Raw genomic sequence first — 17,663 nt, 5'->3', positions numbered from 1 at the left:
TGGCAGCTTATTAAACAAATGTGAACCTGAGTGATATACACCTTTCTTGCACAGTGTGGTATAACAACGATGTCTGTGTATGTCACTATTTGCCCTTGTATGGTGTTCATGTACAGATTTATTTTGAATAAATACATTTCCATTTTTTAACATGCTTTTTTTAGGAACATTACAACTTCTAGTATATAGATACATGGTAGGGGAAGAATCCCCAGTTCTTTAAAGAATGGTTAGCATGATTTTCGGCTGTTGGCATTTTTCATTACCCTCATAATCTTTTTTTGTTTCCAGAATGTGGATATGCAATGAGGATAATTTCCCCAGAATATGATGCCATATCTTAATAGGGAGTGTATGCAAGCGTAATACACTGCTCTAACTGTTTCAGGACTTGTGTTGTTTCATATAATCCTCATCGCATAAGTCATTTTGGATAGTTTAGAATTTAATGAAGTGATGTGGGAATTCCATTTAAGATTGTCTTGTAAGTAGATGCCAAGAAATTTTGCTTCAGTGACACTGTTAATTCTTTGGTTTTCCATTGACATGTTTGGTTTTAATGGGTTTTTATTTTGTTGTGTATGGAAGTGTAAGGCGACTGTTTTTGAGGGTTTATCAGTAATTTATTCCTCATAAACCACTCTGAGACATTTTCACTTGTGACTTTAGCAGTTTAAGTTAGAGCCATTTCATTTTCACCTTCAATTAATATGCTTGTGTCATCTGCAAATAGCACTGGTTCGGAGTGTTGAACGTGTAGGGGGAAGTCGTTTATGAAAATTAGGAAGTTCCACTTGTAAGTGGCTTAAAATTGGATATGGTCAGTCATGAATAAATAAATAATAAATTGTCAATAAATACAGTAAGGCAAAAAATCTTTATAAAATTTTGGCTGTTGGACCCAAAATCAAAGAGCTGCATTGCATGTTGTAAAATAAGAAAATTGTACATTTCTCAGCTTTTCTCATGGTTATTCTTCCATTATTAACAAATAATTTGATCTATAAAGTCAAATGACCTGTCATGCTTCTTAATGTAAAATCAGTTTTTTACAAATGCTGTATTTCATAAATTTTTATGAGGAAGGGAGGGAGGCAGTAGGACTGTAAAAGGCCCAGGTGTATTAGAAACTTAGAAACAACAAAAAATATTTTATTAATAAAGCTTCAATTACAGATATACGCAGGTATGCAGGCAGAAGAATAGAAGATTAGGATTTAACATCTCGTTGGCAATGAGGTTATTAGAAGATATGAAAATAGACAAAAGATGTGTTGGTTGAGTCTGATGGTAAAGCTTTCCATGATGGAAAATCAATCTGGCTCTGGTGTCACAGATCAACTAAGAAACAATGTCTGTTTTACATCTCAGAAGAAAATACATTTTTTTGGCCCGTTATAGCTACAAAAACAGCAACGTAGAAACAAGTTGATGTATTTATAAATTGTAGTGTGCTATATTTTACCCTAGAATTGGTGAGTCACTGAAGACAACTTTTGTGGAAGGTGTGTAGAGTTCGAATATGAGTACCTGAAAAACAAAAAAGAATGTCTTATTATGAGTAACACAAATGATTTTTTGACCTATTGCAAAGGGAAAAAAATATCTACTATAAATGAAATTAAGCTTAAAAATGACATAGATCTATGACAGTATTAAAAAAAAAATTCTCTTGGTTATGTCAGAGTCATCACTCCTATGGAATAACTACTTTGCAGTAGATTCTCATTCAAATAAGTATGCAATACTATTACAGTTAGTGTAGATTATATGACAACTCTCTAGTCTACCTCTTCAGCAGGGGCTAAATGAAGCTGGTAACCATCCAGTGTGGCAATAGGGTCACAACACTCAGCAATGAGTGCAATCACTTGTGATGGTGATGATGATGATGTTGGTGATGATATGACAATTAATGAATTTAATTTCAAGTTCAGATTTAGAAATGACAGGAAGTGTATTCATTATGTCTACATCTATATACTGTAAGACACTACACAGTACATGGTAGAGGGGACTTTGTAGCAACATTAACAATGTTCTGTCCTGTATCATTTGTGCACATAAAAAAGCACTCCATCTTCAGGCCACAAGTGGCCCATCGGGACCACCCCACTGCTGTGTCATCCTCAGGTGAGGATGCGGATAGGAGGGGCATGTGGTCAGCACACCTCTCTCCCGGTCATTATGATGGTTTTTTTTTTTTGACCAAAGCCTCTACTATTCGGCCGAGTAGCTCCTCAATTGGCATCATGAGGCTGAGTGCACCCCGAAAAATGGCAACAGCTAATGGCGACTGGATGGTCACCCATCCAAGTTCTGGCCACGCCCGACAGCGCTTAATTCTGGTGATCTCACGGGAACCGGTGTTTCCACTGCGGCAAGTCCATTGCCATTTGCGCAAATAGCGAGAGGCAAATGACTGTGTATATTCCTTGGTACATGTCCTATTTTCTCTTACCATACATTATTCTCATAATCCTGATATGAGATATACAATGGAAGCAGTAGAACTGTTGCACATGCTTCCTTGAACACCAGTTCTCTAAATTTACCCAAAGGGTTCTGGAGTACAATGCCACATTTCTTCCAAATATTTCCATTTAAGTTCCCTGAGCATTTATAGTTCACTTTCATATGGGCTTTACTGACCTGATATGATACCAACAGGATGTCTTCGAACTTAGATGCTTGCTGACATGCATATTTGACAAGGACTTCAACTGCTTGATCAGTACTCTTGAACTGGTAACTCCAATATCTTGTATGTTGTTTCCTGTACATATGCACTACATTTTCCTAGAACCCTTACAGTAAAAAAATAATCCTTCTGTTTACCATCCATACTAACAGTATTTCATATTTGTCTGATGATGCAAATGACCAAATGGTGCTGATGACCCGGTCTGATACACCATTTATGTGCGTTGAGAACATCAGTGCTCCTTTGTGTATACCCAATTTTACTTTAATTTCTGTGTAACATTTGCCATCCAGTTGAGGAAAGTTTTGCCTTTATCTTTTAACTAATAGGGTATTACATTGCACTGGATTATTAATAACCCTTGTGTTTATTGTTATTACTTGCTCCTTAACAAGTTATTTCCAGGACACTATGCACAAAATGCTATTTTGTTTCAGCCTTACCACATTCAAACATAGAATGATAGATTGGATCCCACTTAATCAACCAAGTTTCAGCTTCTACCCACTCCACTTCATAAATGAGTTAATGAAGTTCCCCGTTAATGTGATCTCTTTTACTTTCTGACATGGGTGCAGCGTTAGATTATTGTTCTTTTGTGTTCACGTATGCCTCAGGATCATGTTATCAAGTAGACATTATACTTAAACTGTCCACATAGATGACTTCTTTAGATGGGATGCTGTGCCATGTCTCACCAAACTGATGTCAAACTAGAAATGAATAACAGGTCTTAGAGGCTGAAAAATGGCCACAATATGCTGCTTCCTAACATCACACATACATTCAGTACTAGCGTGTGGTAAACACTGCCAAAATATGTAGGGCTATCAAAAACTGCAGCTAAAACCCTGTGCTGTGTGAAGCAGAGAGTGTCGTATCATTACATAACAAATTAGGCCCCATTTCTTGCTTAAAGGAAAGGTCTTTTCTGTATCAAAACATTACCTGCCAATCTAATTTCAATGGATTCTCTAACAAGGAGACATCCAATAATATAAGGTGGCAGCAATGAACTGTGTCTCACCGTATTTCACTGTTTTCTGCAATTATGGATTTCACATATTGTTACAGCTGTGTGTGGTGGTAAGATCCCATGCACCACTTCTGGACTCTACCCATATTATAAGCTCTTACTCAGTGACACAAAATTTATATACATTGAGCTTCAGATCATCTTTCACAGAACCAAGAGGAGATCTATTCTGACAAGTAAAAGACACACTTAAAATGAAATCCTTTGAAAATCCTACCAACATTTAAAGACACTTTCCTGGCAAAAGGGACTGAAACAACAATTTTCATTAGTCTTCATATGCATCAGAGCAATCCAGTGATCATCTTCCTTAGGAGTTAATACAGACAACATCTTTCCTTTTAAAGAAGAGTCATATTCTTGTTTAATTTAAGTTACCAATTTGTATTCTTGTTTAATTTAAGTTACCGTTTATTGCACTGTTCATGTAGACCTTCAAGTGCTTTGTTTATCACAGCATCTAACCATAAAAATATCTTTACCTGTGTAGCACGATAATCCACACATCAATTTATTGGATCAGATTTGTTTAAATGACATGAAAGGGATGGATGATGCAGATAAAATCAGTGAAGGTACAATGACATTAATTAATATCAGCAAAAGCATCACAGATACTGAACTAGCAATGAAATATGCATAATCTATGCCATTGTATTCACCCGTCATGAGTCCTCTTCTGTCAGCTACTCAAATGATTGTGAAATCTGCCTATAATGACTGGTCCAAATGAATTAAATCCATTACATAGTAGAATATATTTTCATGTATAACTAGTTTGCAATATTTGTATTGCATTTTCCTTGTTCACTTGCATTTACCTCATTGGATCCCTGTACAAGCAATGGTGCAGGCACATATAGTGTTCTCTGAGGGCCAAGATTGAAATAGCGACCAAGAGGGAAGCCATTAAGGAAGACAGATCCTTTCCCCCAGTCACTCATATCAATGAAAGTGTCATTTGGTGCAGAATCCACATCAAAGATGGCTCGAACCAATACAGGACCACGAATTGAATTGTCAACTGGCTGCCACCCAGTCAAGCTAGAACAAATTTCAAGTGCACACTTGTAGATTTTTACAGTCCATATTTTGCCTAACTGACATCATGGCAAAAGTAATCCCATTTTATGGTCAATTTTGATGCACCTGTACACATAAAAAAAATTGTAAAAACATACTTAAACATAAATTAAAATCTTGCTACAAATGTGAAAGAAAAAAAGTCAGACAATTTGCTTAATACAGGTTTTTTTACTTCAAGTCTCCATTTTATTTCCAAGCTAGTATTAGAAACTTATCACATTAAGAATAAGCAAACATTTACTGTCAAGCTGTTACCGACACATAAAACACAGGCTTCAGTGTTATTAATATGGCTCTGTAGAGTTTGTTGAGAATGAAAGTAAGATCAAGATGCTCTTAGAGATTTTGTTAGATAGCTGTCAAGCACAATACACATATGTTTTATTCTTCTGCTTACAATATTCCTTATTTATGACCTACTAGTGAACCTAGCAATGTTTTGCAATAGGAAAATATGTATGGGAGTTAGAGATAAGGGAATGTCCTAATCTGGGATATCCCTGAAAATTGGGTCATGACACAAAAATCAGCTCCTCGTTGCAACTTCACATACTGTCAATGTATGGGGCTCAAAGTTATAATAAAGAATATAGACTATGGATAAAAAATTCCTTTGTTTTTGTTTGTGAACTTTATTGTTACATCAGGTTTATTAAATTTTTTGAGCATACTACAACTTCACCACCTCAGCATATATGATATTTTTCATGTTTTTGATACTGTGGGGTAAGAGTATGAACTGGTTTTCTGAACTGACAGTTTGTAAGAGGGCAACATACAACTGCCAACGAGAAAATTTTTTCAAGTTTTTTAAATTACCTGCTATTGTCATTAAAACTGACTGTGAGGAATTGTAATTTACCAAAATGTATAGCCTATGTTCTAAAAGTATAAAGTATAGATTTTGTTTATGGGATATTGTATGATAAGAATTAGTGAAGGGGCACATACACCTCACACAAGCGAGCACACCTCACACACAAATGATCACTATCTCTGGCTGCTCAGGCCAGACTGAAACAAATATTTTGACTGGAAGCAAAAATATGTAGTGGAGTGGGGAAGTGGGAGGGATAGTGGGGTACAGGTGGTGAAAGAGAGTGCAAGGACTAGACGTGGCAGATAAGGCTACCTGTTGCAGCATTGGAAGACTGGGACCAAGCGGGGTGGAGGGGTGGCGGCTGAGGAAAAGAGAGGAAGCAAAAAGGAAAGGAGCAGAGAAGGGGAAAAGATTGGTGGGTTCAATGGTAGAGAGCAGTGCACAATGAGCCTCCCACATACAGTGAAAAAACTTACATCTGGGTTCTGGTTGAGTTAGTTGGTTTAGTTTTTTTGGTATCGCATGGTGCTACTTCACTTGCATCCTTTACCAAGCATCACAATGTTCTGTTGAAGGACCCTTCTTTTATGAATCTGGCTTGTATGTAATTCTGGTCATCACATAGAATTTTGTGGACCAGCTATGCTACCATGTGGACTTCTGTGAAGCACATTCTCTGCTGCAGGGAACTGCTAAAGTTTTCGGACTTATGACTTACACCAAATTAATGATGGCTGAAAATGTATTTTCACTTTCAACCATCCATTTCCAGATGTTTATTTCACAACTGCATTTACAATTCAGTCCATTAACATGACACTAATACATCCTCTTTCTATGAGAACTCAAACAAGAGTGTACCAAAAAGATCTAAACAGTAACACAGAAGCTTTCTTACATTATGTTAAAAACCATCATTTGTTTTTCTTTGAAGAGATTCCATAATAGTATCATAATCCCATATAGTCTGTGCATGTCTTCTGCATCCACAGAGTGCAAACCAGACATCCCACAAGTGATCAAAATTCTGCTGGCTTTGGCGCACTGCGGCTACGTCTTCCCTTGTATGCCCTCTACGTTGGAACAGATATGGTACGTACAGTAGGCCAGTCAATATTTTACCCCCTACTTTACTTAAACATTGTGAACATCTTTAGCCGATGTGACAAGTCTTCATTTACTGGAACACCCACAGTGTCCTGTTACACTATACGCCCCTTCACCATAGAGCCTTGTCTCCACCTCTAGTCCCTGTATACTTGGTCAGGAAGCACTGTTTCCTCTTCCCCCACCCCTACCTTGCTAACCTTCCCCCTTCCCTGCTCCACTATGGATTATTATTACTGTTCATTGTGTTCATTTCAGCTAATGTAACATTTTTTGTCGTGCCTCTCTGTAGCTTAGTGTGTCATCTTTATGGTGAGTACCAATCTACCATTTTCATAATTATTGAAAGTTTTGGACAATTTAGACAGTGTTGTAGTATTCTAATCATAAGCCAACAAGCCACAAATAAAACTTTTCTAATACACAGATTTTCTGTTACAGCTGACTGCCAGAAAGAATACAAAACAGCAAATTCCTGTGTATACAATTTTTGTTTAAAATTATATAAACATAGAAACAGTATATATGAGAGAAATGATTTATCTGATGGTTTAAATGTCCTGCTATCATAGTTAAAAGTGGCTGCAAGAAAGAAAATGAAATTGCACATTTTCAAAACACAGCATTTTCTTTCCGGCAGAATACTTGTACATTGTTGTTTAAAAAGACAGTGCTTCCTCAGTGATGAAAAATGAAGTCCCTTTGTTGCTGTTTTCTTGTGGAGAATTTATCTATAACCCTCAGTGGTTGTTATTGACATCAGTCTTCTCATTTTTTCTGTGTAATCACACCTTCAGAATTCACAACATATTCAGGTAAAACAGCCAAATATTTGTGACAAGTAAGAATTCAAATGTAACAGCTGGTCCCAGAATCTGTTATAAATGTGAAGAAGAAGAAAAAATAACAGCATACCATATGATTGCTCTTGCAATCTTCATTGAAAAGACTGGTTTGATGCAGCTCTCCATACTACTCTATCCTATGCAAATCTCTTCATCTTTGAATAACTACTGCAGACTACATCCTTCTGAATCTGCTTACTGTATTCATCTCTTTGTCTCCCTCTATGATTTTTACTCACCATGCTTCACTCTGGTACTAAATTGGTGATCCCTTGATGTTTCAGGATGTGTCCCTTCTTCTAGTCAGGTTGTGTCAAAAATTTCTTTCCTCCCCAATTCTATTCAGTACCACTCATTAGTTAAAATGACCTACCCATCTAATTTTCAGCATTCTTCTGTAGCACCACAATTTGAAAGCTTCTATTTTGTTTTTGTCTGAAAAGTTTGTCATTCATTTTTCACTTTTATATGTTGCTACACTCCATACAAATACTTTCAGGAAAGACTTCTTGACACTCTCTATACGCAATGTTATAAAATTTCTCTTCTTCAGAAATGTTTCTCTTGCCATTGCCAGTCTACATTTATACATCCTCTCTAATTTGACCATCATCAGTTATTTTTCTGTCCAAATAGCAAAACTCATCTACTACATTAAGTGTCTCATTTCCTAATATAATCCCCTCAGCATCACTTGATTTAATTTGGCTACATTCCATTATCCTTATATTACTTTTGTTGACATTCATTTTATATCCTATTTTCAAGACACTGTCAACACTGTTAAGTTGCTCTTCCAAGTGCTTTACCATCTCTGACAGGATTAAAATGTCATCGGCTAATCTCAAAGTTTTATTTCTTCTCCCTGGACTTTAATTCCTACTCCAAATTTTCCTTTATTGCCTCTACTGTTTTCTCAATATACAGATTGAATAACATCAGGGATAGACTACAACCCTATCTCATTCCCTTCTCAACCACTACTTCCCTTGCATGCCCTTCAACTCTTATGACTGCCATCTGGTTTCTGTACTAATTGTAAACAGCCTTTTGTTCCCTATGTTTTACCCCTGCCACCTTTAGAATTTGAAAGAGAATATTCCAGTCAACATTGTTAAAAACTTTCGGTAAGTCTACAAATGATAGAAACATAGGTTTGCCTTTCCTTAACTTATCTTCTATGAGAAGTCGTAGGTTCAGCATTGCTTCACATGTTTGTGCATCTCTCTGGAATCCAACCTTATCTACCCTGAGGTTGGCTTATACCATTTTTTTCCATTCTACTATATTAATTCAAGTTAGTACTTTGCAACTGTGACTTATAAAACTAATCGTACAGTTATTTTCACACCAGTCAGCACCTGCTTTATTTGGAATCGGAATTATTATCTTCTTCTTGAAATCTGAAGGTATTTCACTCTTGCTCACCAGATGGAAGAGTTTTGTCACGGCTGACTCTCCCGAGGCTATCAGTAGTTCTAATTGAATGTTGTCTACTCCTGGGCCTCGTTTTGACTTACGTCTTTCAGTGTTCTATCAAATTCTTTGTGCAACATCATGCCTATCATCTCATCTTCATTTATGTTCTCTTCCATTTCCAAAATATTGTCCTCAAGTACATCTCTCTTGCATAGACCCTCTACACACTCCTTCCATCTTTCTGATTTATTCCTTTGCTTAGGACTGGTTTTCCATCTGAGCTTTTGATATTCATACAGGTGGCTCTCTTTTCTCCAAAGGTCTCTTTGCTTTTCCTGTAGGAAGCATCTGTGCTATCCCTAGTGATAAATGCTTCTATATCCTTACATTTGTCCACCAGCCATTCCTGCTTAGCCATTCTGCAGTTCCTATCAGTCTCATTTTTTAGATGTTCATGTTCCCTTTCACTTTCTTCATTTACTGCATTTTTTTTATTTTTGGCTTTCTTCAATTAAATTAAATATATCTTGTGTTACCCAAGGATTTCTAATAGCCCTCATCTTTTCACCTACTTAATCCTCTGCTACCTCCACTATTTCATCTCACAAAGCTAACCATTCTTCTTCTACTGTATTCCTTTCCCTTGCTCTTGTCAATCATTCCCTAATGCTGTTTCTGAAACTCTCTACAACCTCTGGTTATTTCAGTTTATTTGGGTCCATGTCCTTAAATTCCTACCTTTCTGCAGTTTCTTCAGTTTTAATCTACAGTTCATAACCAATGAATTGTGGTCAGAGACCATATATGGAAGTGTCTTACAATTTAAAATCTGGTTCCAGAATCCTTGTCCTCCCATTATATAATCAACTGCAAAATTCTAAATTATACTCTGTGCAAAATTCTACTAGGCAGCTTCCTCTTTCATTCCTTTCCTCCAGCCCATATTCACCTACTATTTCTCCTTCTCTTCTTTTTCCTATTATTGAATTCCAGTCTCTCATGACTATTAAATTTTTGTCTGCTGTAGCTATCTGAATGATGTCTTTTATTTCATCATATATTTCTTCAATCCCTACGTCATATACAAAGTTAGGTGGTATACAAATTTGTACTACTGTGGTGGGTGTAGGGTTTGTGTCTATTTTGGCTACAGCAATGCACCCACAATGCTGTTCATCACAGCTTATCCATGTTCCTACTTTTTATTCATTATTAAACCTATGCCTGCCTTACTTCTATTTATTTTGTACTTATAACATTGTATTCACCTGACCAGGAGTCCTGTTCCTCTGCCCACTGGACTTCACTAACTTTCACTGGATCTAACTTTCACCTATCAATTCCCTTTCTAAATTTTCTAACCTGCCTACCCGATTAAGGGATCAGATATTCTGTGCTTCAATCTGTAGGATGCCAGTTTTGTTTCTCCTGATAACAACATCCTTCTGAGTATTCCCCACCAAAGATCGAAACAAGGGACTATTTTACCTCCAGAAAATTTTACCCAAGAGGATGCCATCATCATTTAATCCTGTAGTAAAGATGCATGCCCTCAGGAAATTTAGCTTCCCCTTGCTTTCAGCTGTTTGCAGTACCAGAACAGCAAAGCCATTTTGGTTGATGTTACAAGACCAAATCAATCAGTCATCCATACTGTTGCCCCTGCAACTACTGAAAAGGCTTTTGCCCCTCTTCAGGAACCACTTGTTTGTCTGGCCTCTCAACAGATACCCCTCCATTGTGGTTGCACCTATTGTACAGCTGTCTGTATCATTTGAGCAAGCTCAAGCCTCCCCACCAATGACAAGGTCCATGGTTCATGGAGTTGCATACCATATGATATGAACATATTTTTGCTTCATTTCCATGACTTGACGTCTCTAATGACGCAGCCATGCTGAAGATATGTGACATTTAACAATATTATTATTTATGTTGGAATCTTGTGAAGGCTTTTACTGCTGATGTACCATTAACTGACATTTATTTATAAGAAATCATAACAAAGGGTACATGTCCATGATAAATCTTCAGTGCACAAAAACAACATAAGTAATATAAACCTGTATGCAGGTGAAACATAATGCTTTTCAATTGGCCTTCTAGTTCTGACATTTCATTGGTCACATGATTAGAGCTCAAATGGCATGGTTGGGATACTGCTAGACCTCATGTTATCTTCATGGCACTGTGAGATTTGTAGCACATTTAGTTCTGGTGGGAATGATGGCATACCTGAGCATGCACAGTCACATGAAGACAGCTCCATCTCTTCTCTGAGTAGATCATAGCATGACTGAAATCATTTCAGCATTAGGTACTGTGGTTTCTAGTTGGTATGTTTCTCTCCAGAGAAGAGAAATGGTGTAATTTAAGTGAGATTTCTGACTTGCATTAGAAGAGAAATGGGATAACTTTAGTGTGTTATTTACAGTGTGCTGTAGCAGACTAGCACATAATCACTGGCCACCACTAGTGTTGTGTAAAAATCTGAAGTAAATCAGTCAAGTACTTTTCAAGATTTTTACTAACAACATTTTCCCTTTTTAAATTAGTTCTGATTTTCATGTGAAACTATTTACTATTCTCAGAATCGCAGATTCTAATACTACATGATCCAAAAAATAAAAGAATACAACCATCAAACTCATGTTTTTTCCCCAAGCACATACAAAATTACTGTCAAATATCTGGCTTCTCCAGCATGTCACCAGTCTTTTCAGCAGAAAAATCCTTAAGCCATCCTGGCAATCATTTAACAGTGAAGACGAGTAGTCAGTTGGTCAGAGTTGCACATATTCAGTGGATGTCCAGTGTCCTTGGACCAATGTGGTTCATGCCTTCATGGCACACACCATAAGTATCATTTGTTTGAATCTTTGTAGTTTGATATGCACCTAGATTCTTGACCTTTCAGATTTAATTTTGATCCAGTTTGTGTTCATTTTATTACCAAAGGTCACCAACTTTATACCTGAAGGCTTTCCGTCAATGTCAGTTGGAGCTAGTGTGGTTTCCCTTTTGCACCTTGCTGATTTGTAGCTTGGCATCTTCCTTCAGTTTATTGCATCTTCAAATTAATTAATAATTTGTTCTTATAATTATTTTGTAATGTGTAAATCAGTCATTGTGTATCTTAACTATCATCAAAAGTTCAAATGTGGGTGATGGTGCCACCTTATTCCATTCATTAGGATTATCAATACTAATCTTAGCAATTATTATCATAGCCAAAGTAGAATTACTCCTCTCAATCTGTTCATTGGCTCTAGAGAGTCCTGATATTGTTAAAACATGTTCAGTTCATTTTGTAATCTATGTCTACATCTATACTCTGCCAAAGAAAGTGAGGTACATGGCAGATGATATGCCCCATTGTACCAGTTATTAGGGTTTCTTCTTGTTCCATTGATGTATGGAGAGTGGGGAGAATGATTCTCTGAATGCCTCTGTGTGTGTGTAACAATTATTCTAATCTTACCCTCACAATCCCTGAGTGAGCAATACATAGTAGATTGTAGTATGTTTCTAGAAGCATCATTTAAAGCCATTTCTTGAAAATTTTTAATAGACTTTGTCAGGATAGTTTATGCATATCTTCAAGAGTTTTACAATTCATTTTCTTTGGTATCCCTGTGACACTCTCCCATGCATCAGATAAACCTGTAACCATTCATGCTGCCCTTCTCTGTATTTGTTCAATATCCCCTGTTAGTCCTATTTGGTATGGATCCCACACACTTGAGCAATATTCTAGAACCAGCTGCATGAGTGATTTGTAAGCAATCTCTCTGTATACTGATTGCACTTCCCCAAAGTCTACCACCTGCTTTACCTTTGACTGAGCCTAAGTGATCATTCCATTTCATATCCATACAAAGTGTTACACCCAGGTACATGTATGAGTTGGTCAATTCCAGCAGTGACTCACTGATACTATAGGCATAGGATACTATGTTTTTTTGGTTTGTGAAATGCAAAATTTTACATTTCTGAACATTTAAAGCAAGTTGTCAATCTTCGCACCACTTTGAAATCTTATCAAGATATGACTGAATATTTATGCAGCTTCTTTTAGCCAGTAATTCATTATAGGTAACTGCATCATCTACAAAAAGTCTGAGGATACTATTATTATTTTCTATAAGATCATTAATATACAACATGAACAGCAAGGGTCCCAAAACACTTCCCTGGCACACACCTGCAGTTACCCCTACATCTGGCAATATCTCTCCATCAAAGATAACATGCTACATCTTATCTATCAAAAAGTTCTCAATACAGTCAAAAAATTGCACTTGATATCCCATATGCTCATACTTTTGACAGTAAGCATAGATGTGATACTGTGTCTAATGCTTTTCAGAAGTCAATAAATACGGCATCTACCTGGCTACCTTGATGCAAAGCTTTCAGTATGTCATGTGAGAGAAGTGCAAATTGGGTTTCAAATGGCCAATGTTTGCAGAACCCATGCTGGCTGGCACTGCAGAGGTCATTCTGTTGAAGATACCTCATTATGTTTGAGCTCAGAATATGTTGTAAGATTCTACAACAAATCTATGTCAAGGATATTGGACTGTACTTTTGTGATTCATTTCTATTATTCTTCTTGTAAACAGGTCTGACCTTTGCTTTTTTCCAAGAACTGGACAGTTTTTTGTTTGAGGGATCTATAATAGATTATACTTAGAAGGGGGGCTAACTCAGCTGCAAATTCAGTATAGAGCCTGACAGAGATTCCATTGGGCCTTGAGCTTTGTTCACTTTTGATGGTTTTAACTGTACTCAACACCATTGATACTAATATTTATTTCATTCATCTTTTCAGTAGTACAAGGATTATGTTGGGGCAATTCTCCTTGGTTTTCATTTGAAAGGAACATCTGAAAATGGAACTAAGTATTTCGGATTTTGCTGTGCTACCCTGAGTTTCAGTTCCTGTCTCATTCACTATGGACTGCGCACTAACTTTGGTGCCACTAACAGCCTTTACATACAACCAGTATTTCTTTGGGTTTTGTGCAATAGCATTTGACAATATTCTGCTGCAGTAGTCATTGAAACCATCACACATTGCTCTCTTGAGAGCTAAATGCATTTCATTCAGCATCTCTCTATCAATAGCCCTACACTTTGTTTTACATCTATTATGCAGTAATCTCTGTTTCTTTAGATGTTTCTTCAGAGCTATAGTTCCTCTACATGCTTATGCCCTGTGCTGAAAATTCCAAGTTCCTCATTGAGATATGACAGAACTGGCTTTTTATTTAGTTTATTGAACATATATATCTTTCTCCTTGGTTTATTTGCCCTTTGTACTACAACTGTGTCATGGTCACTGACACCAGTTTCGATGTGAACATACTCAAAGAAGTCAGGTCTATTTGTTGCCATTAGATCCAATATTTTCCATCATGAGTGGGGTTCCTATATATCTGTCCTAGATAGTTTTCAGAGAAGGCATTTATTAATGTTTCACAGGATGTCTTACCATGCACACCATTAAAAAAAACAGTAATTTTCGTAATTAATTGTTGGATTATTTAAGTCTCCACCAATGATTATAGTATGATTGGGCAACTTACATACAAGTGAGCTAAGGTTTTCTCTGTAGTTTTCAGTTACATCAGGAGATAAGTGTGGTAGGTGATATAAGGATCCAGTTATTATTTTATGCTCACTGCTGATACTGAATCTTGTCCAAACAATCTCATATGCAGCTTCAATTCTTATCTCAGTACTCCTTGAATTCTTGAGAAGTAAAACAAGCCCCTCTATCAGTAAATATATGAACTGGCTTCCCAAAATTTATTTTTCTTTATTTCCATCTTACTGACTGCTTCTGCTGATTTTGTAGTCTTTACTACACATAGAAAGGTGAACTTGGCAAATGAATCAATAAAACTTAAACTCTTTGTGTATTGACTGAAGTGGTCCAATATGATCCCTGTGATAAGCACACAAGGGAATAAGGGTCAGGGGAAACCTGCCTTCTTTGCTGATTTCTTATTCACAATTAAACAATTTACACAACTGGAGATCATTCTTTTCTCCTTGTCAATCAAATCTGGCACACGATAATCTTGTTTTACTTCCTCTTCAGTTCACTTAACTGCACAATGTCTGTTCTGATGCTCAATCTTGAGGATTTCATGTTGTGTTGCATGAGAATTGACTTACCTAATTCCTTTGACCCCTATTGGGGCATAAGGTATCCAGGAGAACTCCCCAATCATTTCTGTCTTCATCCATTACCCTCAATTCTGCCCAGGTATTGCCAACTCTTCTTGCTTCCCCATCCACCATCCTCTTCCTTGTACCTGTAGGCCTCCCTGTCTTCCTTGTTCCTTGGAGATCCCATTCCAGTGTCTTCTTTCTGATTGCTCCATTTGACTTTCTCAGTGTGTGCCCCAACCATCTCCATTTTCTCTTGCATATCTGCTGTTCTTCTATAGGTGTCTGGTTTGTTTTTCCCCAGTGATCCTCATTACTTATTTTTTATGGTCATCAGATATTCATTATGTGCCTGATACATATATTTATGAAGCTCTGTGAACTGTGAAGTTATCTTACTATCTGCTTTCCAACTTTCACTGCCACACAGAAGGATAGCCTTGACATTTGTATCAAAAATATGAATTTTACTTTTGCATGTGGTGTTTCTGTTTCTCCATACTGGATACAGTTGTAGGAAGGCAGCATTTGCCTTATTTATGTGGTTCTTCACATCCTCTCTGGCTCCACCATCATCTGCCACCATAGCATCCAAATACAGGAATGAATTGGCAATCTCTGCTTGCCACTCCCCTACAAGCAGTGCTACTTCCATGTTCCAATTTATTCTCATTTTCCTTGTTTTGTGTATGTTTATCTTGAGCACAGCAATCTCTGCTTCTTTTTTCAGTGAGTTAAATTTAGCTTCCATATCTGTCTGCCTTTGAACAAATAAAACAATGTCTGTGAAAACCAAATCATCCAGATGTTCATGAAACCTCATTGGATTCCTTGTCTCCTACCCACTGTAACTTCTCATAACTGAGTCAAGGACACGTAGGAAGAGCATTGGTGAGAAAATACAACCCTGCTGGATTGAAAATGTTACCTCTGTTGGATCTGTGAGATTTCCCTTGTGGAGCACACAGCATTTGTAACCATCATACAGATCTTTGGTAATGTTAAGAGTCTTGTGTCATATACCACACTTCCATAACACTTGCCACAGCACTTGGTGTTTCACAGAGTCAAAGGCCTTTTCAGAATCAGTGAATGCTAGTTACGTGGCTGCCAGGAATTCTTTGCTTTGCTCTGATATGACCCTCAGAATATTAATAACATCAGCACAACTGGGTTATGCCTGAAAACTGACCTATTCTTTACGCTGTCAATTTTCAGTTGAATCTTTAATCCTATTTGAAATATCTCTGGTCAGGACCTTACAGGGGACTGACAGCAATGTAGTACCATGTCAATTGTTGCAGGCACATTTTTTTTTTTTTTTTTTTTTTTTTAGCTTTACCACCAATCCACTTTTTGACTTTTTTGAGAATTTCTCTTCAAGCCAAATATGCTTCAGCAGGGGATAGAGCATTTGAATGATACATTTGGTATTGTCTTTCAACAGCTCCAGTGCTATGCTGTCTAGCACTGGAGCCTTTGGTTTTTTATGCTTCTTAAAAAATTCCTGATTTTATCCATGTGGGACATTGCATATTTATGTCTTGATTTGCTTCCTATGGAACATCCCTCGCCTGTTCCTCTCAGTTGTCTTTACAGTTTAACAACACCTCGAAATGTTCCTCCCATCTCTGTAGCTGTGCCTGTTGGTTTGTGATCATCACCCCATCCTGGCTCTTACCTAGTCCTGCATGTCCAAAGTTCTTCATTGAGAATTGTTTGGTGGTATTGAACAGCTCTTTATTCTTGGTGACAAGTCCTTCTCATCCAGAGTCTATTAGAATGCAGCACAGTCTGTTACAATTTTAAAAGATATTCCTAGTAAACACACCTCTAATTTCTTCAAGGCATTAACAATAGCTAAAACTCCAAGCTCATAGCTACTGTAATTTTCCTCTTGGTGTGTTGTTTTTTAATTAATATACAAGACTGGATGGAACATGTCATTATCTGCTGAATTTTGTAGTAACACAACTCCAAAACAATCTTTTCATGTGTGTATGTGTGGATGGGGGGGCAGTTCAGTTTCATATTTTGGCCTGTAGTCAATTAAAGCTGGATTGCATGAAAGGATATCTTAGAGCATCTTGAATGTTTGCCTCTGGTCTTCTTCAAACCTGTATTCACAATTATTCCTCAGTAAATCACTCAGAGCTCTGGCAATAATCAAACAGGAAAATCCAGGATGGAAAGTAACAATAGTATGAAAAAGATAGTCGCTACTCACACACACATGACAGCAGTCTCTGGCAGTTGAAGCCGTGTGAGTTGTGTTTGCATGAGTGTGGGTGTGTATGTCTGTCATCTATTTTTGACAAAGGCCTTGCTGCCCGAAAGCTTATTTTGTGACAGTCTTTTTGTTGTGCCTGACTGCCTTTTTGTTGTGCCTGACTGCAACTCAGCCTCTCCACTATACGGTGAGTAGCAACTATCCTTTTCATAATATTTTAGAGATCTGGCGATTAT

General features: G+C 37.2%; 1 protein-coding gene across 1 annotated transcript in view; it reads right to left on the bottom strand.

Annotated features, from left to right (window-relative positions):
- Window positions 1–1,030: 1,030 nt before the first annotated feature.
- LOC126194667 (beta-galactosidase-1-like protein 2) overlaps window positions 1,031–17,663 on the bottom strand; it is a 161,389-nt gene continuing 144,756 nt past the window's right edge. The window contains exons 11-12 of the mRNA XM_049932868.1: window positions 4,562–4,784; window positions 1,031–1,530 (exon numbers count right to left, since the gene is read on the bottom strand). Coding sequence (XP_049788825.1) covers window positions 1,462–1,530; window positions 4,562–4,784 — 292 coding nt within the window. The 3' untranslated portion in view covers window positions 1,031–1,461. The remainder of the gene's footprint in view (window positions 1,531–4,561; window positions 4,785–17,663) is intronic.

This window comes from Schistocerca nitens, chromosome 7 (assembly GCF_023898315.1).
Source record: "Schistocerca nitens isolate TAMUIC-IGC-003100 chromosome 7, iqSchNite1.1, whole genome shotgun sequence".
Taxonomy (NCBI): domain Eukaryota; kingdom Metazoa; phylum Arthropoda; class Insecta; order Orthoptera; family Acrididae; genus Schistocerca; species Schistocerca nitens.
Note: the sequence above shows the minus strand (reverse complement) of the source record. Positions and strands in the feature narration are given on the sequence as shown.